Source organism: Carcharodon carcharias, chromosome 2, assembly GCF_017639515.1.
Source record: "Carcharodon carcharias isolate sCarCar2 chromosome 2, sCarCar2.pri, whole genome shotgun sequence".
Classification (NCBI taxonomy): domain Eukaryota; kingdom Metazoa; phylum Chordata; class Chondrichthyes; order Lamniformes; family Lamnidae; genus Carcharodon; species Carcharodon carcharias.
Genome location: NC_054468.1, coordinates 199,798,751 through 199,823,902, shown reverse-complemented (window position 1 = coordinate 199,823,902; position 25,152 = coordinate 199,798,751). Strand labels below are relative to the sequence as shown.

General features: G+C 40.5%; 1 protein-coding gene across 3 annotated transcripts in view; it reads left to right on the top strand.

The window, feature by feature from the left end:
* The window catches only part of thada (THADA armadillo repeat containing), a 423,367-nt gene that overhangs the window by 283,434 nt on the left and 114,781 nt on the right, over window positions 1–25,152 (top strand). For all 3 annotated transcript variants that reach the window (XM_041182915.1, XM_041182914.1, XM_041182913.1), the window contains one exon: window positions 14,623–14,708. In XM_041182915.1, the coding sequence (XP_041038849.1) occupies window positions 14,623–14,708 (86 nt within the window). The remainder of the gene's footprint in view (window positions 1–14,622; window positions 14,709–25,152) is intronic.

Here is a 25,152-nt window from a genome sequence, read left to right as displayed (position 1 = left end):
GAGCAAATTTATTAACCACCCACCCAGAGAAAAAAATAATAAAAACACAATATCACACACAAAGGTATCAGAAATGAGGGAAGTTAGAGCCCAATAAAAAAAGTTAAAAGAATATATGGCTAAGTGTCCTTTGATTTTCCTTGGGGCATTGATCTTAAATGTTCTGGCTGATTTATGTTAGCTGGTTTCTTGGACACGATCAGATGTAGAAGATGTTGCAATTATTGTGAGATCTTGGTATGCTGGTAGGTTTCTGATAGATGACTTCTCGAACCAGGTGACACACACTTTTTGCAAAAGAAAGTGAGGGACAGAATGCAGCTTTTCAGCCTGTTTCCTCTGCTGAAAACTTCCTTGACACTACCTCTGTCATTTGCAATCTCTCTGCAGTTGTTGTAGCCTAGCCTGTTATACTTCACCCATTGGGCAGAATTTTATCCTTGGTGTACAGGTGCATGCCCAACATGCCTGTGCGTGAAATAAAGCGCGTTGATGTCAGATGAGCGTCCTGACATCAACGCGCATTCGCAATAGTTAGGTCGGTGGGTGCGCGCTGGAGTTGGCAGAGCGCCCACTGACAATTAAAAAGCCCTTTAAGGCCATTAAGTTAACAATTGTCCTGAATTTTTCATTGCCTGTTCAACCTAATGCTTGACGGGCAGGTGAAAAGGCCAAGTGGCCTTTGCAATTTTTAGGAAATGTCTTCTATGGTGGGATGAGGTTTCCTAAAGCAAACAAAAATAAAATAAAAACTTAACACTTGAATTAAAAACATGTCCCTGCTCGTGTGACAGAGTCACATGAGGGGACATGTTTTATGACATTTTTATTTTGTGTATTAGTTTTTTTAAACAGCGCTTCATCTCCCTGAGGCAGCTCCATGCCTCGGAGGTTGAAGCGCTCTTTCGCGTGTATGCGCGATGTTCGCACTAGGCTCGCTTGCCCATCCGCACAGGCAGCGCTCACTGCCACTCGCATTCCACACTGGGTGGGCCTGCCCATTTAAAATTGCAGTGCAATGCTGATCGCAGGGGGGCAGTTGGCTTCTGGACCAACCCCCCCCCCCGCTCCCGCTGAGGACCCCCGCCAAGGGCAAATTTCTGCTCATTCTGTATTTCCTAAATGGGTCTGTCTGTGGTAGCCATTTTTTCAGTATCAAACACTTTGCAGTTTAATGTCTGTTTCTTAGACAGTGATGAGTTTCGATAGGTCTGAACGTTTGTTTTTACACCTTCATCTTGGAATGTAGCCTTGCATTTTAAAGCAACTCACTCTGTCTCAGTTCAAATTGCAAAGTTTGAATTGTAATTCTGCATCAGAACTTTCCAGACATTGGTCAACTGGCAACACTAGACATCAAGAGACTTGTGATACCCACCTTCAGTCAGTGCCTTTTCTTGTCTTTTAAAAAGTCCTTTTTAAATAGTTCAGTATATGTTTGGTCAGCTGGTGAAATTACAGATTTATCACTCATGCACAAGTCACATCAGCTTAACAGTATAAAAGCACAAAAGAAGCTTTCTATCTTAAAAGCAAAATACTGTGGATGCTGAAAATCTGAAAGAATAACAGAAAATGCTGGACAAACTCAGCAGGTCTGACAGTATCTGTGGAGAGAAAAACAGAGTTGATGTTTAGAGTCCATATGACCCTTCTTCAGAACTCTAGGGCAAAATTTTTAGCTCGGCAGGCAGGCGCGTGCCCAACCTGCTCGAGCGTGAAATGATGCGCATTGACATCAGGCGAACGTTCCGACGTCAACACGTAGTCACACAATAGTTCTGTTGGCGGGCACGCACCGACTCCTGTTAGGGCCATTAAAGGATCAATTCCTACGGTTGGCGGGCAGGTGAAAAGGCCAAATGGCCTTTGCATTTTTTGGAAACCTCATCCATGGGCAGAATGAGGTTTCCAAAAGCAAATAAAAATAAAATAAAAGTTTTAAAATTTAATTAATAATACGTCCCTGCTCACGTGACAATCACAAGAGGAGACATTTTTAAAATTTTTTAAAAAACGCTTCATCTCCCTGAGACAGCTCTGTGCCTTGGAGATGTTCAAGCGCTTACTCACACGCACGTGTGTAGTTCGTACTCACCCGTCTCGCCATCCTCCCCCCCACCCACACAGGCAGCGCTGAGCACTGCCGCTCACGTTTCACGCTAGGCGGGCTTTAATTGGCCAGGCAGCGTGAAATCACCTTCCGGCCTTGACCACAGGTAGCGGTTGGCTTCCCATCCGCCCTCTCCGAGCCCGCCTGGGGCTAAATTCTGCCCCTGAAGAAGGGTCATATGGACTCAACGTTGACTCTGTTTTTCTCTCCACAGATGCTGTCAGACCTGCTGAGTTTTTCCAGCATTTTCTGTTTTTCTCTGAGCTTTCTATCTTATTTAGCAAACTCAGATTTGGATTATCTAATTTTGAATGTTGTAAAGCTGATGTGTTAAATTAGATTGCTTTTTCCTAACTTTTGTTTCCAACTATCAAGTGTATCTCCATGCATAGCAAGTCATAACATTTTTAGTTGTCATGTGGAACACTTTTTGAAAAAAGCAACTCCCAAACTGATGCTCATAACTGGGATCCTACTTAACTATAAAGTAGGAGTGATGTTTTGAATCCAATTGCAATGATTATGGATATACCAGTAAAATAAATTCTAATATGGCACCATATTGGGAAAGAATGTCAACCTGAGCCTTCTAAACTTCCTGTTAAAGATCAAAGCTTATTCTCATTCTGAATGTAAGTAAAAATGCATTCAGTGGAGAAGTGCCAGAGACTATTTTTACCAGAAAGTTCAAAGTGGGACCCTGGTGCCATTGTAGCAACTATGCCGATTCAGCTTCAATTCAATGCAAGTAATTTGTTGGAAAACTGAAGGAAACATCTGTCTACTATCATTTGTATCCTTTGGCATCTTTGTGTATTATTTTTGGAAGCGTGAATTTGTGTTATCAAAGTTCATTTTATCACTGGTATATAATTAATACATGTGTTCTGTTCTAGCCTTTCATATCTTATCAAAAAATAAGCCCAGTGTCTTTCACTTTTGGTTGGAGCTTGAGATTTATACAAATGCAGATGGGACAAGCTGTGCTTTGTGTTTTTAATCTGTTGCAAATAGTGGAATGAGGATAATACACAATTCAGGCTCATACTGCAAAAAGAAATTGGGAAAATACTCCGCACTTCCACTGGATCAAATGCACATTTGGAGAGAAAATATATCACTGAACGAGTAGTTTTTTTGTCCAGACAAACGAAACTCACTCCAAAGTGCAACATTTTTAAAAGTAAATTAATTGCCCCGCCACCAATTCAGTGACTACGATATTTAGGCTCTAATCAGTAGCCGTTTAACTGTGGGCTGGATTTTCGCTTTTGAGGCAAGTAGCTCGAGTCCAGTTTTGCTGAGAGAGTCCTTACACCTGCCCTTATTATGGATTCTTGGCTGAGAGACCTGACTCATAAAAGCATTACCTTAACAGGGGGCTCTGTTTTGACAACTGGAGAGAACTGTTAACTTTGTTTGATTGACATTTTGAAGTTATAATAAGCTGTTGTTTCTGCACTTTTGTCAAGAATTGAATGCTATTTACACAAGATTAAGAGGTGCGAAGTGTTTGAAGACTCTGTTATTGATACTTTAATGGTCTATCTGATGAACATTTTAATAACATTTTATAGAGTTGTGGGAACAGTAGTTTTTTTTTCTAAAGAAGGTTTGTGAATAGGTGTTTTTTTCTCAGCAGTTTCACACGTGCCATTTTAATTATATGGCCCATTGGTTCTGTAATAGTGTACACTTGGGTTTATGGTCATGGTAAGGCCATGAGTTGGCATGGGGGCAATAAGGCGTCATGGAGATAGGTGTGGGGCATAAGTTGGCACTGAGTTGGAATGAAGGGGCATGGGTAAGACCTTTTGAGCTTACCTTTCAAAATCTTCCCGAATCTAGATTATGATTCATGACTCTTATGAGGGGCAGTATATCCATGAGCCATCCAGAAGCTGGCTTGACTCCTTGAAAATTACGGGGCCTGGGAGATGGCCCCGCAATGGTGCCATCCAGGTCGGGATTATGCAGCCTTTTTCCATGTTGGCAAAAGTTGGGGGCGCTCGGAATGGGGTGGGAATCCTGGAACTGGGCCCCACCTGCCATTTTTAAATGGTGCCAGAGTCATCTGACTCCATGAATATCTGGGCCATTGTCCCTAGATGTGCTTATATTGGAAAATGTAATTAGAAGAGCAAGAAAAATGTAATTTCTTCAAGGCATTGCATGGGGATTCAATCTAGTGATGCTATCAATAAGAAGGCAGAAGTATTATTTTAAAAACAGAAGAATAGAACAAGGAAAGACCTTAGTAGTTCATTCTTTTCATGGACTCTAACCTTGTTGTTTAATCTCCTGAAGCAGTGTCCTGCATTAATATTTTCCAATTTTGAAGGTAATTAAACGAAGTTCCAGAATATTTATCCATCTACGGCTAATACCGACATCCTTCTCCAAATTTGTTGCCCTGGAGGCTCTGCCGTCTTAGAACCACAGAAGTATGCAAATTGAAAGATGCCATTTATCCCCCCCATATCTGAGCTGACTCTTTAAAATAGTAAATGGAAATTAACACTCCAGCTCATTTGCTCCCTGAGTCCTTGTATTTTCCTCTATTTCAAATGTTTCCCTTTGAAGGTGCATTGGTCTCTTCGATAACTATATCCTGTGACAAAGCATTTAATGTTCCAACAACCCTGTAAAGAAATTTCTCCAAACCAGCCTCTTTACCCTATTGGTGAAAAATTTTAAATCAATCACCCCTATCTTTCCTTATTTATTTGTTGAAAACCTTCATAATTTAAAAACTCCTCTGTTAAATGTTTGATGAACCTCTCTTCTGTACAGAAATTGCCCTGGGGCAGAATCTTCTGGTCGGCGTGTGGGGGCAGGCCCGACACGACAACGCATAAAATGACGCGTGATGATGTCGGGCATGCATTCCAATGTCATTGCGTGCCATTGCGATATTTCATTCAGCGGGCACGCGCCGGAGTCGACTGCGCGTCTGCCAAAATATCATCAGCCTATTGAGGCCATTAAGAAATTAATTAAAGCAGTTAAGAACGCTGCCCATCCAATCTTAAGGCTGGCGGGCAGGATGAGATTTCCTGAAGCTTTTATTAAATAAATAAATTGTCATAAATTTACAAACATGTCCCCACTTATGTGACACAGCCACACGAGAGGACATGTTTAAATAAATTTCTAAATCATTTCGGTCATGATTTCATTATACATTCATTCTCCCTGAGGCAGTCTCGTGCCTTAGGTAGATTGCTGTGCTCTTTTGTGCATATGCGCGAAAGAGCGCAGGCCCCAACTCTCCCTCTCCCCCTCGCCCGCACTGTTAGCAGTGAACACTACTGGCTTCGCATTAGGCTGGGTGGGCTTAATTGGCCTGCCTGCATAAAATGGTGGCGCAGAGCCGCTCACAGGTGGTGATAGGCTCCACGCACACACCCACCCGCCATAGGAAGAATCCTGGCCCTAGTATCTCAAAGTACCTTATAACTATCATCTAAATGCCTGGCATCATCCAAGTAGATGTATGCTGTAAACTTTCTGTAATGTACTTTCTATAGCAGTATCCTTATCTGCAAACAGTTTTAACTTGTGGCCTAATATTTTTCACTGATTTGACATTACTTCTTTTGCACTAGCCTTTTTTTATGGCTTTATCCACCTGTAGTCACCATTTCAGGAATTGATGCATTGAATTTTTCGGTCACACTGTTCCTCTGCACCCTTTGGAACCTTACCATTCAGTATATACTCCCATTTGCACTTGATTTAGTCTGCAATTCCTCGGTCTTTGTACCAAATTGATACCTGAGACTGAATTTTTGTTTGGGCCGAGCAGGCAGGACTGGAGGGAGGTGTGGGCACGAGCCCACAATTTCCCATTACCAACCAATATGTCGCCATAGCCCTGTCTCCTGGCAATGTTCATTGAGGCTGGTTCGTGGGAAGGGCTACAGCTACCCGCTTGCCAGTGGCAGGCAGCCAATTAAATTGCCTACTGATGGCACTTCCCAGAAGGCATCTGGAAAGGTGAACCCTGGCAAAGACCCAAGTCTGGGAAATGAATTGAGGTGTACTGGGTGGTGGTGGTGGTGGTGGTGGTGGTGGTGGTAGGAGTGGCGGGTGCAGGTACGGGGAGGGAGAGAGTTGTGGTTTGGATGGGGGATGGTGTTCCAATGTGACCTTATGATAGAGATCACTAATGACGTAGTTGAGGATTGGGACAAGGACACGCAGAATTGATATCCTAGGGCTGCAATGATTAGCCTTTGACAACCAAGACAACAGCTGTTTTTAACACTCCACCCTGCTCTCTTGTCCACATGTCTGTCCTTGGCTTGCTGCATTGTTCCAGTGAAGCCCAACACAAACTGGAGGAACAGCACCTCATCTTCCGACTAGGCACTTTACAGCCTTCTGGAGTGAATATTGAATTCAACAACTTTAGATCTTGAACTCCCTCCTCCATCCCCACCCCCTTTCTGTTTCTTCCCCCTTCCTTTTGTTTTTTCCAATAATTTATACAGATTTTTCTTTTCCCACCTATTTCCATTATTCTTAAATCTTTTATGCCCTGCTAGTCTTTCCACCCCACCCCCACTAGAGCTGTACCTTGAGTGCCTTACCATCCATTCTTAATTAGCACATTCGTTTAGATAATATCACCACCTTCAACACCTCTGTGTTCTTTTGTCTGTGACATCTTTTGATTATCTGCTCCTATCACTGCTTACTTGTCCCTACAACCACACCACCACCACCCCCCCACTTCTCTCCCCCCCCGCCCCCCCCCCCGCCCCCCAACCTTAAACCAGCTTATATTTCACCCCTCTCCTTATATTCACTCAGTTCTGTTGAAGGGTCATGAGGACTCGAAACGTCAACTCTTTTCTTCTCCGCCGATACTGCCAGACCTGCTGAGTTTTTCCAGATAATTCTGTTTTTGTTTTGGATTTCCAGCATCCGCAGTTTTTTGTTTTTAGCTGTTTTTACATGTGTCAATTGTGATTGCAGCCACAGGAGGATCTTCTAATTAACTTCAATTTTGTTGGAGCTCCTTGGTGTCATGCACAGTCAAATGATGTGAAAGTCAATTGCTTTTCGTTGGCTTCTTGCATCTAACTTTTGTTTCCATGTCAAGGTCATGACTATTATGTGGTCAGGAGCCCAGTAGTTTTGGTGGAGCAGAAACTGAGTTTCTGTGAGTAAGGTTTGGACTCGAGGCTGAATTTTGATTCCCAGGCCTGATCCCGCTGTTGGGAAGTGTGGATCAAGAACCAGCAAATACTGGCACCAGGTCCCAGAGGGATCTTTTCAATGAGTTGGCCATTTAAGTGGATACCTCTGGAATCCCCATCTAATTAGGAGGCACTCCAGCACTGAGAGATCGACATCTCCACCATCAGAGGTGGGAACTGACAATGCAGGTAGGGGAATGAGAGAGAACTCAAGATGGAGGTGTCCTGTGAAGAATTTTTCAGCGAGGAACCCTTCTACAGGACAACCTGCAACTGCAGCTGTGCCCAGGTACAGCTGTTAGGGAGGGATTAAATTAAATGAGGCATCATTGCAACACCACCACCCCCCATCTAAACCACAACCTCTCCCCCCCCCACCCCCCCACCCAGTATGCCTCAATTCATCTCCCAGACTTGGGTCTCTGCGGGGGCTCACCTTTCCAGATGCCTTCTGATAAGTGCCATCAGTAGGCAATTTAATTGGCTGCCTGCCACTGGCAAGCGGGTAGCTGTAGCCCCTCCCCTGAACTAGCCTCAATGAACATTGCCGGGAAACAGGGGCTATGGCGACATGTTGGCTGGTAACGGGAAATTGTAGGCTCGCCCCCATACCTCCCTCCAGTCCTGCCTGCTCGGCCCAAGCAAAAATTCAGTCCCAGGTATCACTTCATAACACTATTGATAACTTCTTCCATCAATATACTGATGACTGACAAAAAGCTGACAATGTGGCAATGAGTCAGGTTAGATTTGTCCTGCTTTTTGTAGATAGGACGTATCTGGGTAATATCCACGTTGTCTGTGGATGCCAATATCACAAGTTTAATTCGTGAAGGTACATATCAAAGATTTGTTTAATATATCTGCAATTTCATGGTTATATTTTCTTACTTTCAACTCATACTTTAAATGATCTTTCCCATCATTAATAAATTGTCTGCTACTTATATAACAATAAAAAGGTACCAAAGCTTTTTTTATTCTGATGGATACATTTTTTGCAACCCAATTATTACTGCTAGTACTCGATTTATACAGCATAGAAGGAGGCCATTTGGCTCGTTGTATTCAAGCCGGTTCTCTGCTTTTAGTTTCCTTAGTTGGCAGTTTTAGCACCCCAGCCCTTAGGACTTCTTGTTTCCATGTAAACCTTAAACGTTTAGCATTTAGGTGAATTTAACACTCCTTATTTAGCTGTCTTGATTTAGGTTTTGTTCTGTTTCCCTGTTTTCCTCATTGGAATCTTTTCCATGCTTCTTAAAAATTAACATTTAACTGCTACAGTTTAATTTCAAGTTCTGTTCCCTAGAATCTGCTCTGACTGGCTGTTTCACATGTGTTTGGAAACAGTAACTGCTTGCTGCTACTTTGATTTTCATCCCATAATTCCATTTGCTCCTGGCCTGTTCACCATACCTCTAAGGCATTGAAGTCCTTCATGACTATCACGTTCCTATTTACTGCAGCATTTCCTCACAACTTGCAGCTTATGTATTGTTCAATTTAAACTTATCATTTATACCCTTGACCAAGATTGCATCTGCCAACTCCCTGGTAGAAGCCTATTTGCTTAACCATAAAACGTCAAAAAACTGTAGTGCCTAAAAATTGACAAGCTGTTTACTGTGCTACAAACATTTATCAGGATCACTATAGAGTTGTTTTAAAATTTCACATCTTGGAACAATAGGGAATGGAAACACTGGCCTCGATATGAATCCCCAAGGCAAGCGGGAGAGCGTTGGAAGGCTGTTATAAAAATTAAATTTATGGAACCTAACACCAACACACCTCACATGCATCCACTGCAATTCTTATGGGGCGTATATTGGGGCATATGAGTGTCCTGCCATGGAGAGGCCACAAACCTATTAACATATTTAAATCAGGTTCCTGCAGTGCAACTGCGAGCCTGATTGAAATTGACCCATACAGCTCATATTTCCTATATGTTGGGGAAACTTGACAGTGAAACAGAGGCAGAAGCTGCCAGCTACCCAAGATAAGTGATGCTTTCAGCAATTCATAAGGACTAGGAGTGCTGCCCCCTTGGCCCCTTCAAGGAAACCTTTGGCCTCTCCCTGCCCTGATTCTGATTGCTGATTCGAGCTTCCTTACCAGTGCTGTCGTGTCTAGTTCTGCTGGTTTCTGACCCAAATTTATATCCCAATTGATGATCTATTCCTATTGCATGGGATGCAATGGAATCAGTTTCTAGCAGTGTTCATTAAACTTCATTTCATCCAGCGATCTGAATCAACTAATACTTGATCTTACCAAGGAATGTATCATTCCAACATTATATCATGTGTGTTATTAGGAAATTATATATATTCAATCCTGACTGTGCACAACAAATGACATTCACGTAGTTCCACCATGGTGTTCCAGATTATTATTCATAATTTAAATGTATACTCATACATGTAACTTTCAACCATAAATTCACTGGTGACAGTGCATTCCAGATAAGTAACCTTCTGGGTAAACTGTGGTTCTAGTCTCACTTGAATCTTGCTAGATTTATACTACACAATTGTTAGGATTAGCATTATGTAGGTCTGTAAAACAGAATTTACTTTCCATTGCCTAATTTAGGGCTCAGCGATGAAATACATACAGTTGTTAAATGAACATTGACATTCACTTGACTATCCATTTATGATGGCCTGGTTTTGTGTGTACTATTAGATTCATCATTGCTCACTTTTAATAGTAATACTTTGTGTTGAACACAATTTTCCTATTTGATGTCTCAGCATTAGCACTATTTAAATACTTGAAATGATAACTGATTATACTGCTGGCAGGAAACATTTATTCTGATTCATCCAAGAGTGGATTAATTTTGTAATCAAATTGAGCCTGTTAGTTGACGGCTGCAACTGATATTTATTCAGCATGAACAACCTTTTTTTTTAGGCTAATTTTGTTGCTTGATTTATATTTTTTAATGAAGTGCTTTCTAGGGACATAGCAGTTGAATAGATGCAGTATGCTTTTCATAGTTTGCACTGTGCCTGCCTCGTTCCCAACAGACAATATAATAATGGATGACGTATTGGTGAGATGGAGTTCAGAACCAGTTGATTGGAAGCTTGAAGCAGTTCCCAGTTCAACTCTGGTCTGCTCACTGGAATTCTATCTCCAACAGAAATCATTTCTACTTACAGTATAATTCATTAAAAAAGTAATTGCCACTAGTATTGCATAAATAAACATTTTAAGCAATATGTCAAGTCGACAATGATTCCAATTTCATGGTTAAAATGAATATAAAGGCAACTTAAATACTCCTGTCAAATAGTTTTTTTAAAAAAAACAAACTTTGCAGATGCAAAGGCATTTTCTTTTATTTGATTGAACCTGCCCCTCCAATTCAATTTGTGGTATTCTATAAACAATAAGTTCTCAACTGAACATTGGAAGATGTAAACCTTTGTCTTCGGTTCTCCACCACCTACTTTGTTACGTAGCTACTGATTCCTCCACCCTACTTGGCTACTGTCCTAGGCTGAATTAGAGTGTTCACAACGCTGTTCTGTCCTATTTGCCCCTGAGCTGAGCTTCTGACCTCGTATCCTCTCAATTATCTAGATCACCTACTTTCGCCTCTGTAACATCACAGATCACCATCTCTGGTTCAGCCCACCTGCCGCTGAAATGTTCTTATCCATGTTTTTGTTCCCTCCTGATTTGAATATTCCAATGCACTCATGGCTGGCCACCCACCTTCTATATTTCGTAAACTTGAACTCATCCAAAACTCAGCTGCCCATATCCTAACTCGCACTAAGTTCCATTCACCCATCATTCCATGGCTTGCTGATTGGCCCTTGGTCCACCAGTGCCTCATATTTAAAATTCCCATCCTCTGTATTAATACCCCTCCATGCTCTCCTTTTCCCTAGCTCTGTAACCTCCTACAGCTGCTCAATCCTTTAACAACTTTTCCTCTGATTTTGGCCACTTGTACATCTTTAAATTTTTTCACTTCATCATTGACATCCATGCCTTCAGCTGTCTTGGTCCTAATTTTTGGAATTCCCTGAATAAACTTCTCTGCCTCCTTTCATCCTTTAAGATGCTCTTTAAAATTTATCTCTGACCAGGTTTCTTTGTGGCTTATACTAATGTCTGCTCCTTGGCCCAGTGTCTACTTTTGTCCAATTAACTCTTGAACAGTGCAACTTAGGACATTTTACTTCATTAAAGGTGTTATATAAATGCAAGCTGTTCTCATTTTTGATGAGCAATGGGAGGAATGGTGGAGAGGTTGTTTTCTTCAGTTACTTCTATATGGATATATTTCTCATTCTATAACAAAAAGGGTGTATCTTATCTGAAGGGAAAATGCTTATGCTCTAAATTTAGTTGTGTGGTATAGTTCAGTAACTTTCTCACCAAACCCATAACTTAATGATCACCAGACCATAGAAGAGCAAATATTGCTTCCTGGGCCCATCAGATGGTCCCCAAGATTTTAAACCACCCCGACCCTCCCATTTCTGCACCCCCTATGGCCTTTTAAACCTCAACCCCTTCGCTGGGGCCTGCCATCTTGGCACCTGATGGGACCCTCAATCATAACTAAACGATCCAGCGCTGCATATTCAAAAATGTTGGAGAGTTGCCGAACTCTAATTAGCTGACAGCTCCCTGAGAGGGGATCTCCTGTCCCTGAGTGTCGGAAATCCCACCTCCAGTTTCTTTATGCCCAGTGGCCGTTAAATGACTGCAGAGCAGCCGGTGTCCCCTTGACGGGCTACCCCGCTTCCCAACCTTTTAGCTAGCAGGCGAAATCTGGCGCCTGGTATATTTCAACCTACCATCACCAAAAATGCATGCTGGTTTTTGGGAATAGGGTGTGGTAAAAGGCTCTGAAAACCAGAGGAGTACAGGCCAGGAAAATTCTTGCTTGGATCGTAGGAAGGAATTCAAAGGGGCTATTCCATTTTCATGAAGTAAGACAACCCCCTGAAGAGGTGTATTGTCATGGGTTCATTATATATATGTCATTGCACAACATAAGTTTTACCTAATGAACTAAGAAAATCAGATCATTAACCTTGTTCTGAACATGGAGCTTACTGTGAAATAAAGCAGATTAACAGTTCAGACCAAGCGTTATCTCATCTAATGGGAACTTCGTTCACTTTCAAGCAGCTTGAAAAAATATATGTGCAAAAGGGATATATACTGAGTTCAGGTCATGGGCATATCATTGTTGCATCCCTTGGTGGGGTTCCACTATTGTATTAGTAAATTGAGATTGTTATGTGTCAATTCTCATAAAAGCAGGACATCAGACTATTAGAGGAGCATTGAGTCCTAATATCAGTTGTCAACTCCCTCTATTAAGAATCCCAGATACAAAGATACACTCAACCACTCTGGTGCAGTGTGTTGATACACAAACATATGTAGAAGTGAACTTTTTTAATTTTGTCCCTTCAAGCTGTAAGTTATGCAACTGAATAATAGCATTAATACAGTGAATTTGAAATGCAGCTTGCAATATATTCCTTTTTAGTTGTTTTGATGCAAGTACAAAATATGAAATTCTACTGGTTTTCTTTCTTGAATTGTTTCTAATTATTTTTCTAGCATGCTAGTTCCATTCAGCAGATCTATTCAGTGTTGTCACTTCCAATTGACTTTTCCTATTAACTGTTGCTTTCTTTCACATGAAGCTTATGCACATAAATAGCTTACTTGGCACATTAACCAAAGTCACTCAGCATTCTGTGTGACTGCAAATGTGGTATGTTATTCTTTCACCTCATCCCAAAAAAAGTATAACTAAAGAAGAGCACAAAGATGTAAATAGCAACATGTATCTATTCATAAAGGAGGTAGTTAGATAAATGTATAAAGCATTAGATTCATACATACATTAGCAAAGATGTAGGAAAAATTCTACTTGTATTACACAGGGTATAATGAGAGAGAGAATAGACAGCAGAAAGGAATTTACATGTGCCAAATCACCAACAGTATTCTTAATTTTAAACACAAAATTGGCACATAACTAGAGAGTACCGTATGCAAAAGCTGGAGCTGGAGTCCCTGAAGGAATTCACTCTGGTGGGGACATTTACCTTTGGTTGCTTTGTTAGTGAGCTCATAAACATAGTAGGGAAATTTCCCCTCTATACAGAAAGAACAAATTTGCCAATTAATCACGTTTTTCCTAAGATTAGTGGTCCATTTTACTCAATGTATCTTGATGGGTTTATATGGAAAACAAAAAAAAGGCATGAGTTTTAAACAGTCAATTCATTAGATAATTTGGATGAATTTACTCTAGTTTTTCCCACTCTGCTGCTATTACTTTGGCGGAAGCTCTATTTATGAGTTTAAATGCCAGTGGAACAGAATAACTCTGAGGAAATTCCTGTGATGTTAGTGCAGCTAATCAGTGTTTTGTTAACTAAGATTGTTTATGGTATACTCTCAAGGTGACAGATGAAACCAGGATGAATTTCACTTAATTGTGCTTCATGTCTATGAATTGGAGAGATATAGGTGCTTGGCAATAAAACATTTTTTGCCTTTTTGAACCTATTTGACATCTCACACCGCCATCTCATTATAATAGGTTTGGACTAAAACGCCCTCAGTGCGACCTCAACATCAGGTTTTAAGTCCAATGCTCCCACTACACCAAGATGTCCCAATCAAGCCATCCTTATAGTCTCTGAATGAGTTGACTGAATTATCCGTAGTTTTGACTTAGCAAAGGATTGACGCTCATTGAGATGGATTGAAACTGCCATACTCATTTCACGAAGGACCGTCATAGCCATCCATGAGAGACAAGCTTTTAATCCCATCAGTCTGGGTTGAATTTTAACCTTAACTCATAAAGGTGAAAGGACAGTTTCTTGCTCATTCTGCTACCCAGTCTTTATCGGCGAGCATTCTAAATCTTTTTTTAAATTCTTGTAATTGTGCATCAATTTAAGTCAAATGCCAATGGGTGGGACCTGTTGGTGAAAAGTATTTGGCACCTGACACATTTTTGTTAAATAATAAGATTAGACCCTATAGCCTAAGAGTGACTTTTACTTTAAACACAGGCTGGATGGTTCCAACTGTAAATACAAATGTTCCACTATTGATATTGTTCCCACTTGTCTTCCCTCACTGTCCCCACAAATATTTCCTTGTAGATTTCATGAATTAAATTTGTTTTTTTTTTTCACTGGTTGCATAATATCTTGCTTTTATTGTCACCCCGTTGATGTTTTTCTGTGATGGATTTGCATCAATAATTATTTCTGATTTATTGTTTTCTAGGCAGAACCCTTGTTTGCTGACCAGAGCAACTTTCTTCGATGTCATCAATATCCTTTGCCATTATTTAGATAAGTCAAAAACAATAGGTAAGATTTTACAGAATCAAATTTTGCATTACTGCAAGGTGTTTTCAGTGCCTCCCTAATCACAGCAATACCGACTTGTGCACATTTTCTACAATTAAGCCACTTTAATAAATTAACTTGAGGGATCTTTAAGCTCATCCAATTTACACACTATGGCTAACATATCAGACCAGTATTTGTAGAGTTTTTCCCTGTTTGAGATTAAAAAGATGAAGAACTGTCATGACTGACATGACAGAACAAACACAATGGGCCAAATGGCCAAATCCTTTTTTTGATTTGTAGACTGCAAAGCTCAGTGAGCAGCCTCAAGCGATGCTGCTGGCTGCGCCTTGCTATAGATGATGCTGAGCTCAATAACAAAACAGCATGATATAGATAAAAACAAAAAACTGTGGATGCTGGAAATCCAAAACAAAAACAGAATTACCTGGAAAAACTCAGTAGGTCAGGCAGCATCGGCGGAGAAGAAAAGAGTTGACGTTTCGAGTCCTCATGACCCTTCCACAGAATTGAGTGAATAAAAGGAGAGAGGTGAAATATAAGCTGGTTTAAGGTGGGGGGTAGGGGGGGTTGGGGGAGAGAAGTGGGGCAGGGTGGTGTGGTTGTAGGGGCAAGCAAGCAGTGATAGGAGCAGATAATCAAAAGATGTCACAGACAAAAGAACACAGAGGTATTGAAGGTAGTGATATTATCTAAACATATGTGCTAATTAAGAATGGATGGTAGGGCACTCAAGGTACAGCTCTAGTGGGAGTGGGGTGGAAAGACTAGCAGGGCATAAAAGATTTAAAAATAATGGAAATAGGTGGGAAAAGAAAAATCTATATAAATTATTGGAAAAAACAAAAGGAAGGGGGAAGAAACAGAAAGGGGGTGGGGATGGAGGAGGGAGTTTAAGATCTAAAGTTGTTGAACTCAATATTCAGTCCGGAAGGCTGTAAAGTACCTAGTTGGAAGATGAGATGCTGTTCCTCCAGTTTGTGTTGGGCTTCACTGGAACAATGCAGCAAGCCAAGGACAGACATGTGGGCAAGAGAGCAGGATGGAGTGTTAAAATGGCAAGCGACAGGGAGGTTGCCACATACCCCATAAAGAGACAGGCATAGCTGGAGCCCATGCAGGTACCCATAGCCACACCTTTTATTTGGAGGAAGTGAGAGGAGTTAAAGGAGAAATTGTTCAATGTGAGAACAAGTTCAGACGGAGGAGAGTAGTGGTGGATAGGGATTGTTCGGTCCTCTGTTTGAGGAAGAAGCTAAGGGCCCTCAGACCATCCTGGTGGGGGATGGAGGTGTAGAGGGATTGGACGTCCCTGGTGAAGAGGAAGGGGTTGGGGCCAGGGAACTGGAATTTCTTGATGTGACGTAAGGTGTCATCACGGATGTTGGTGGGAAGGGACTGGACAAGGGGAGAGAGAAGGGAGTCAAGATAACGAGAAATGAGTTCCGTGAGGCAGGAGCAGGCTGACACGATCGGTCTACCGGGACAGTTCTGTTTGTGGATTTTGGGTAGGAGGTAGAAGCGGGCTGTCCGAGGTTGGGCGACTATCAGGTTGGAAGCTGTGGGAGGAAGATCTCCAGAGGAGATGAGGTCAGTGACAGTCCTGGAAACAATGGCTTGATGGCATGATATAGATGTTCAGCTTGAGTGGGTGTAGATGTCATGAGAGTCTTGGGAGTATTAGTCATCTTCAGAATTATTCAATGTAAGTTCACAAAATGCCCATTTAAAATTTAGCTTTGCATTGATCTGAACTTAAATGTGATGCAAAGCCTATGTGATGTGAGACTGCCTGCAAGAGATGATGGGAGAGATTTTAACCTCATGGGTTTAGGTTGGGTGGAAAGTTAAAATGTTAAAGTCAGAATTCCAAACCCAACTCACTCACTTTCTCTTTTAATGAAGATGGAATGGGATTAGTCGGCAGCCAATTCACTCCCAGGAGACGGGTTGGGAATTTAAAAATTATAATGAGGCTGCGTGCCTAACTTTTATGCACCATTTTAAATTTAACACTGGATGGCTGGGGGTTTCCCAAGTTGGCTAGAGGGAGGTGAGGACTATTGGATCCAGGCGATATAACCCCCTCCCTCCCCCACAATTGGCGATATAACCCCCTCCCTCCTGACAATTGGACACCCTCCTTCAACTCCAACAACCAGGCCTCTAACCTCCTGTCTCTGAGGCTTCCAATTTCCATCTACCTCCCTAGGCCACTGTTTCTCCTCTCCCCTGTCCTTGCTCCTTGTACCCTAAAGATTACAATTTAAAATTCTCATCCATATTTTTAAAGTCACTCCACGATCTTTCTCTATAATCTTCAGTGCTACAGCTTCCCTCCCTCTTCCCAAAGCTCTCTGTTCCTCTTACTCTGTTCTCATGAATATCTCTCCCTTATCCCATCATTGGTGACCATATCATTAGCCACTCAGACCCAATTCCAATCCTAAACCCATTCACTTGCCCACTTCCCGCTTTTTGTCACCCTTCCTAATATTTCCTTCTTAGGCTCTAAGTCCATGTTTTTCTTTCACCTTTGTGATGTCCTTGGGATGTTTTTCTAAATTAAAGGGACTAATTTAATAAATGGAATTATTTTTATATAGTTGTTGTAACCAGGAGTTAGAGAGCCAGTGTGCACCTAAAATACACATCAATACAAAAGTAGTAGAGGTTGCTTTAATGTTGGGTTTGCCTTAAACTATCTGAAGCAAAGCAGGCACCATTATCAGTGACCAAATGGAGCAAGCTATATCAGCCAAACTTTTACTTTGATCATCCTTTATTTTGCTCTCTCTTGTACCTTGAGTCTCTACAATGTCCTTTTCTTTAAACTATTGCTCAGATGTTTTGCTTTAACCATAAAATTACTGACCTTGTCTCCTTTAATAACCATCAATCAGCCTTTGGTTTGATTGATCTTAAACAAATTCCAGAGCACTGTTACTAGTTGCAGTGTTTTAATTTCATTGAAGGAATATAGAATATATTCAATTTTGCCCGCCATTAGGCTTTAATAATAAAGTCTTACATGTTAATCATTACCTTATCGTCTTTTCACTTTCTCAGATCTGTCCAGTCGCCCGTTAATTGTATAAAGAAAACCCATGTCACCAGAAAACCTTTTATTATATTGTAATGAGTGGTATGCAACAAAACGTAACTGCAATGTTGAGCGTGGCAGCAGAGAATCTTGCTATATTTCTCCAGTGCTATCAATATTCTTAATTCAGCACCTCACATTGCTTGTCAACATTACCACCATCAGTTGCCAACCTGAAACTTCTGGTGTCCTACCCTGTTGAACAGTGCAAAATGCTCATTATAGGCACTTTTATAAACTTTGTACAAAAATTGGCAATAATGTAATCTATAATTCAACTTATGTGTTTTATATGGTTGAATTTTTTATACCAATTTTTTCACATTCTCCACTATGTTGCAATGATAACGCTGAGTTATCATAGGTAAATGGCAATTCCAAAATGACACAGAACTGTCTCCTGGAGGGAAGGAGTTAGGGTAGTGCCATTCAGCTGCAATAGAATATATCATCTTTGGCTGATTGCGCATCAAAAATTTAAAAAGGAAAGTAGATAAATATTTGAAAAGGGGGAAATTAAATGGATATAGGTAAAGACCAGGCAAATCAATCTTTCAGAGAGCTGACACAGGCACAGTAGGGCTGAATAGCCACTTCCTTTGTTGTATGATTCTATGATTCTCTTAGTTTTAAGTTCCAAGAAAATCTTTACTGCGTTTCATCTCCCTGGTATCTTAGTCAGGGAACATTGAAGGAGAAAATAACAAGGGAGGGGATTATAATAATGACACAGCAGTAAATTGACCCAGTGGTACAGAAATACAATAACTTCAAACTGTGTAGTACTTATTGATTTTGCTGAAATTGTATGGTATTAAAACATGTAGTCATACAGTTTAAATTACTGTAACTAAACAATATGCCATAGTTGTAAAATTATGTAGGAACTTTGTGTTACTCTTCTGCAGCATGTTTTTGGTCTAATCGATGTTTTTCTTACCCTAAGGGCTGGTTGCTCTGGGTAGGTCTGGTAGTTCTTGGTGTTATTTTAGAGCTTTAAGCTCTTAGAGCATTTATGCTGAGTTGATAAAATCATTGAGACAAAGCAACTCCTTGAGCTAGATACATAGGTTCATTCAGTTACTCAAAACGTTCTTTGGAAATGTTTAAAGAATTCATGCAGGAAGTTTTGAGTTTTATGTTAGCTGAGGAAAAATTCAAAACTTATGGGTGACAGTATTGTAGTTGAGCTTAATTAGCCTCAAAACTAAATCTAATTAAGGAAAATCTGTTGTGTAAACTTGAAATGTTTATGTTCAAGGCTAATTCAGGAAAGTTCCATTTTTAAGTGCAGACTTTACTTTTTGAGAAAAGGTGCTTTTTATTACAAGAATAGATTTTCTTTAATGAGCAGTTACCCATTCAAAAAGCTGCCAGCAAGGATGTCAAGTAAAATGACTCCATTTAAAGCTGAGCAGTTGCCAAGTTTTGATGCAAAATGTAAACAAACTGTTTCCTTCACAAAGTACTTTATATATAGCATTGTGTATACAGACTGTTGAATTATCCTTGCAACTGAATTGAAGGCAAAGTAATAGAAAGTCATCAAGAGACCTCATGCATTGCTTGTTTGGCTAATCAAGAGGAATTTTGTTAGTGCAGCTGTGCTTTTGGATACACGCTGTACTGATAGACCTAGGTCACTGAAACATTTTACCCTAATTGCCTGCCTTTTTTGATTTATTTTTATAACTACGTATTGCAGAAAAACTTAAATATTTGGTTATTCTAATCTTTGAAATCACGCAGCTGTGGTTTTTCATTCCTTTTCTGCTGCAGGCTATGGTTACGCTGTGGAGTGTGATATATTCGTGGACATCTCTACAAAACTGTGAGGGAGGGGGTTTTCAGCCTATTATTCATTACAGATATTCATTTATTTGACAACCTGACTTTATCACTGTCCTCTCTGTTTGTCTTTCCTGTAGTATTCATCCACTAAAATTAAGCTTTTTCCCTAAACTGAGTTTGTTAAAAAAGCCTCAAGAGGTCAAAGATTTATTTTTCTTTCTCTGCTTGCAACAGTTGAAATATTAGTGCTGTACATAAACAGAAGTGTGATGGTTCCTTGTCTGTAGCTTGGAGATCTGCATGCAGTAATTGGAATTCCAACCTTGGAATTGATGTACATGGTAAAAAACTGCTGAGGGTGACACCACATATGACAAAATGGCAGTAAGAGGAACACTTTGGCAGGTTTTCAGATTAAAAAACAAAAGGGCCATTTTATCAAAACCATAGTAACTAAAGAGATACTTCCAAACATCAGCATGGCAAACTACTGATGACAACGTCACCACTAATTATTCAGTGGGTTTATAACTAGGAATGCAGTAGGGCTTCTATAATTGACCTGCACAGCCCTGGGCAAGACAGTAGAAAAGTCAACCAGGTTTTCATCTCCTAATCTCTATCCAGTTGTAAATATGCTTGCATAGGTTTAGGTGAGGGTGAGAAAAGTGCTGGCTTAGTCTCCATTCTTATCAGAGAACTTTAAGACTTTCCCGATGTATAAGTACAAAATAATGGAAATACCCAATTTTCCCTGCATCTGTAAAGAATAAAGACAAGTTAGTATTCAATAGTAGGTCCTTCATCAAAAAAAACGACAAAGTATGCAAGCACTCCAGTAGGTTTAAAAAGAGATGCAAAATCAAGAACACAAGACTAACATAGCTAATTGTTCCAGCCACTCCTATTCCAAAGACCATATTCTACCATTTTTGTCACCTACGTCATGGGCAATGATCACGCACATCTCTCCCCTCCCGCTCCAGCAGCCACTCCCCCTCTTCCTCTTAATTTTCCAGTGAGACTGTTCCCCCTAGAATAATCTTGCTCATTTATTCTCTCACCACCCTCCACCAGCTATTTTGCCATGCACCCACAGCTGATGAAACAAATTTTTACCTTTTCCTCACACCACCATCCATGGCCCTAAACCAGCGAAGGAGCAAAATTTTGTCTCTTTACAAATATTGACTAACCGGCCATGTATTTAGAGCATTTTCTGCTTCTATCCCATCTGCATTTTTGTCATTCACCTTCTGGGGTTCGTATTGAACAAGTATCCCTTAAAGCCTGCTGAGTAACATTCAAGTAGGATATCAGAGGGTTCATTGATGCATGTGAAATTAATCCAGAGAAATTACAAAACAAAAGACTGAACATTGGTTTCTGTTTTTCTGAACATTTCAGCCAAGAAATCAGGGCTTGATTTTCAGTCAGCTATGGGGGCGTGGTCAGGTGCAGGTGTGCTTTGAAAATAGCATTCCCAGATGGCATGTCAATGCCCAGATGCCTCTGGGATGTGCTGCTGTTCTCAAGGCAGGGATAAGAGCTGGGAACCCGCACATCTCCAATCAGTTGCCCATTAAGCTTCTTGAGAAGCTTGTTAATGGGCTGGAGACAGCAAGTTATGATCTCTGTAGAGACATATAACTTCTAAAAAGAGATTTGAACTTCCAGTTGATGGCTAAAAGAAAGGCATGACAAGCTTTCACATGTTACAATTTTTGCTGTAACAAATGACTAAAGGAACTATTGACTAAACACTATTTTCTTTTTGTGGGCAGCTTATAGTTTAAACTATATAGAGGAATGTTCTTCTTTTATACTTATCACATTCCCCATGGAATTATAGTCCTTATGGCAAGCAGTCCATAGTTGCTCCCAGTTTCCAATGGATTCCTGTATTCCTTCTCACTCAGTAGTAATTTCAATTGACCATCCCCAAGCAGTTTCCTCAGTTTTCAGAGAATTCCTTAAATCCACCATCAGTGGTAAAGCCTGCTCCAGTGATTCTTCATATCAGGACTAATCACCTGGAATCCTTAGATGGCTACAGGACGCGTCTCATCAGCTGTGGTAGCTCGCAAAACCAAACAGCCTCTTCTCTCTGCTGACCACACAGTATCTTTCCAGTCTGTCGGTGATATTCATTGATTTATAGGGAAATCTGTAACCTGATCTTATTGGCTTCCTCTGTAAACTTACCAATGGCAACGTGAAACTCATTAACCTTGTATCCAGATAGAAATGCTAATTAGCTATCCTTGATCCCAGCTCCCTTTCATCTTAGAAGTAAAAGGGCAGTTTACAACACAACTGTTTATAACTCAGTATCTTCAACATCTTTCTGGGACTTTAAGAAACTCTGAGTCCACTCATTGAAAACCCAGAGACTGCTGCCATTGTTGTCAAGTGTAAATACCTTGCACCTTCTTCTCAGTAAAACAATCTAAACCTTCCTTTGATCTCTAACAATCAGAGCACACAGGCTCACTGTCAGGCAGACTGTAGAACAGTTCACATGACCCCCTCATTTACTGTAAATTTAAAGCCACAGCACTGAAATATAATAGTCTCATAAACCTCATAGTTGTAACAGGTCCAAAGGCGGTTTTCAGATTGCAGATTGCCAAACAGTCTAGTATACAGTTGTCAGGGAACCGTCAAATAATATTTTCTCTGAAGAAAAATTTTTGGCAATAAAGGCTGCCGACTGCCTTTGAGGATTGCGCTCAGCAGTCGGCTCGTGCTCCTGACAGGGCTTGGTGCCACTAATTGAGCATCGAGCTCACCACTGGCCCAATTAAGGCATCTGCATATGAAGAAAGTGCTATGTGAATGATGCAGGTGCAGCATGGGATCAGGACCTGGAAAGCCCCGGCCCAGATTTCACCTTGTGAAGAAAGCTGTTGATGTTCCAATTGTGGCCCAACTAATGTTTTGTGCAACTATATCACGACTTCTTTACTCTTATACTCTGTGCCTCATATAACAAACCAAAATACTGTAGCCTTATTCTTTGCTGATTTATCTACTGGCAAATTCAAGTAATTGTATATTTGAATTCCTTGGTCTCTTTGTTTATCCTTACATTTCAGTGTCTTTTCATTGCTTCTGTACATCCATTATTTTTCCTCCCAAAATTTAAATACCTCACAAATATCCACAACACATTGCATCTTCCATCTGCAAGCCAATCTGTCTAAGTCTTCTTGAACCTTTCCTCCCTGTTGGTTAAAATTGCTACTTTTGAGTTGTCAACAAATTTTGGGTTCCCTACAAAGCCTAACGCATCAGCATAAACTGAGAATCATTCACCTCCCCTTCCTGAAGATTTTGATTCACTTTGGGCAAGGCTTCATGAATGCTGGATGCTTTAACATGTGAGACAGATTGGTGATCATCTGCAGATAATTTGACCATGGAGAGAAGATTGGCATAATAGCTAAGCTCAAGGCTTTAGGGAAGGTTCAGAAAAGATTTTCAAGAGTAGTTCTAGGGAGTGACTTCAGTTATGTAAATGGATAGGAGAAGCTGGGATTGTTCTCCTTAGAGAAGAGAAGGTTGAGAAGAGATTGATGGATGGAGGTGTTCAAAATCATGACTGGTCGAGGTAGCATAGATAGAAACAGTTCCCTTTGGCTGAGGGGTCGAGAACCAAAGGACACAGATTTAAGGTGATTAGCAAGGGAAGCAAAGGCGACACGAGCAAACATTTTTTACACAGTGAGTGAAATGGACTGCCTGAGAGAGTTGTGGAGGCAGACTCGATTGTGGTTTTTGAAAGTGAATTGGATAAACAAATGAAGATTTAAAAAAACAGGAAAAAGTTGGGAGAATGGGACTAGATGAATTGCTCTTGCAGAGAGCCAACATGGACTTAATGGGCTGAATGGCCTCCTCCTGTGCTGTAACCATTCCCTGATTTTATTATGCTGCACTCCATGAGACCAGTACCAGCAGGAACCATATGGCTATATCCTGAAGCCATCTCTGCTCAACCATTGAAAGTAGCCAACACATCACAGACCAGGAACAAAACCTTATTGTTTTTCCATTCATTCATTTTTGAAACAATACTTACTTCAGCAGATCTGTCTTGCCTGTTTTGATTGAACCATGCATTCTTGAATGCTTGCTTATTTTACTTGGATATTTGGCAAAGGTAGCTTTTAAACAAAAGCCAAGAAGCTTTTTTAAAGATTAGGGAGGGATGATCATAGGTAAAAAAGAGTTGAAGAGCCATTTGTATGCCTCCTGTCAGTTCATTGTAGAGCAGCGCTTTCCGTCACACTACAACTCATGCCGATTGCTTTGTAATACTTCTATCTGATTGGTTGAATTTCATATTCCTATCAGAGCAATAAATCTGTGTAATGAGAAAAACCTACCAATAAAAAGAAACTGAAAATCAGCCAGTTAAATTTTTGGTTATTTGATCCTGGGATGTGAACAGTGTCGACAATGGCCATTTATAATCCATCCCTGGTGCCCTACGAAGGCGTTGATGGTCCTTCACCTTGAATTGCTGCAGTCCTTGTGCTGTTGGTGCTTCTATGAATGTGTTATGTAGGAAAATTCAGGAGATGGAATGATGATGAACAGCAATATATTTTCAAGTCAGGATGATCTACAACTTGAAGAGGAACTGGAGGCAGTGGTGTTCCCATGACATTGCTGCTCTGGCTTGGCTTGTTGCTTGAGGTCCCATGAAAGAAAGGTGTTGTCAAAGTAATCTTTGATCATATCTGCAGTGCATCCTGTAGATAGTACGTATTGCAACCACAGTCCACCAGTAGTGGAGGGGTGGGCATGTATTCCAGTGGAAGCATCTCCAATCAAACAAACCTTTAAGGCAGTAACTTGTCTTGGATTGAAATGACATTGTCTCAAAATGCCTTTAGCATTCCAGACTGTTATCCCATGTGGCAACTTTGAACAACAACAAAGAATTTATTGTTCCTTTGTAGGGATTTAAAAATATACATATTTTTCTTGACTTGTTCCTTTTAACCTTCTTGTACTCAGCCATCTGTTATTTTCTAACTAGAATGTGAACTTTTTAATACTTTCTTTTCATTTTCTTTTTCTGTTTTCTCAGTCTGCCTTTCAAAGTTTTATTTCTTTGTTCAGCGTACCTTTTCTATTTCTGTCATCGTCATGAGATCTTGTCTCAATTTGCCTTTGTATGTTATATTTTTCTGTATTTGCCAATATGCGGATCTTGTCTTTCTCATTCACCTTCTTTTCCAGTTCAGCAATCGTGCATGCAGCCCTTGAATCAATAGTCAGAGAGCACATTGTTGACTTTAAGAATAAACATTGAAGGCAAACCACCATAACAAACTTAGGTTATATAGTGCTATTTGAAAGAGTCTTGTTTGCTGCACCTTTGTGTTGCTAAGAGATTGAGCAAGTGTTTACATTAAGATTCCCAACTTTGAACTCTTATTACTGAAATAGAATTAGGAGCTCTGTTGCAAGGATGAGCAGAAATCTATCCTTTCTGGTAATATGGAGATCTGTAGACTTAAAATGTTGTTTTGC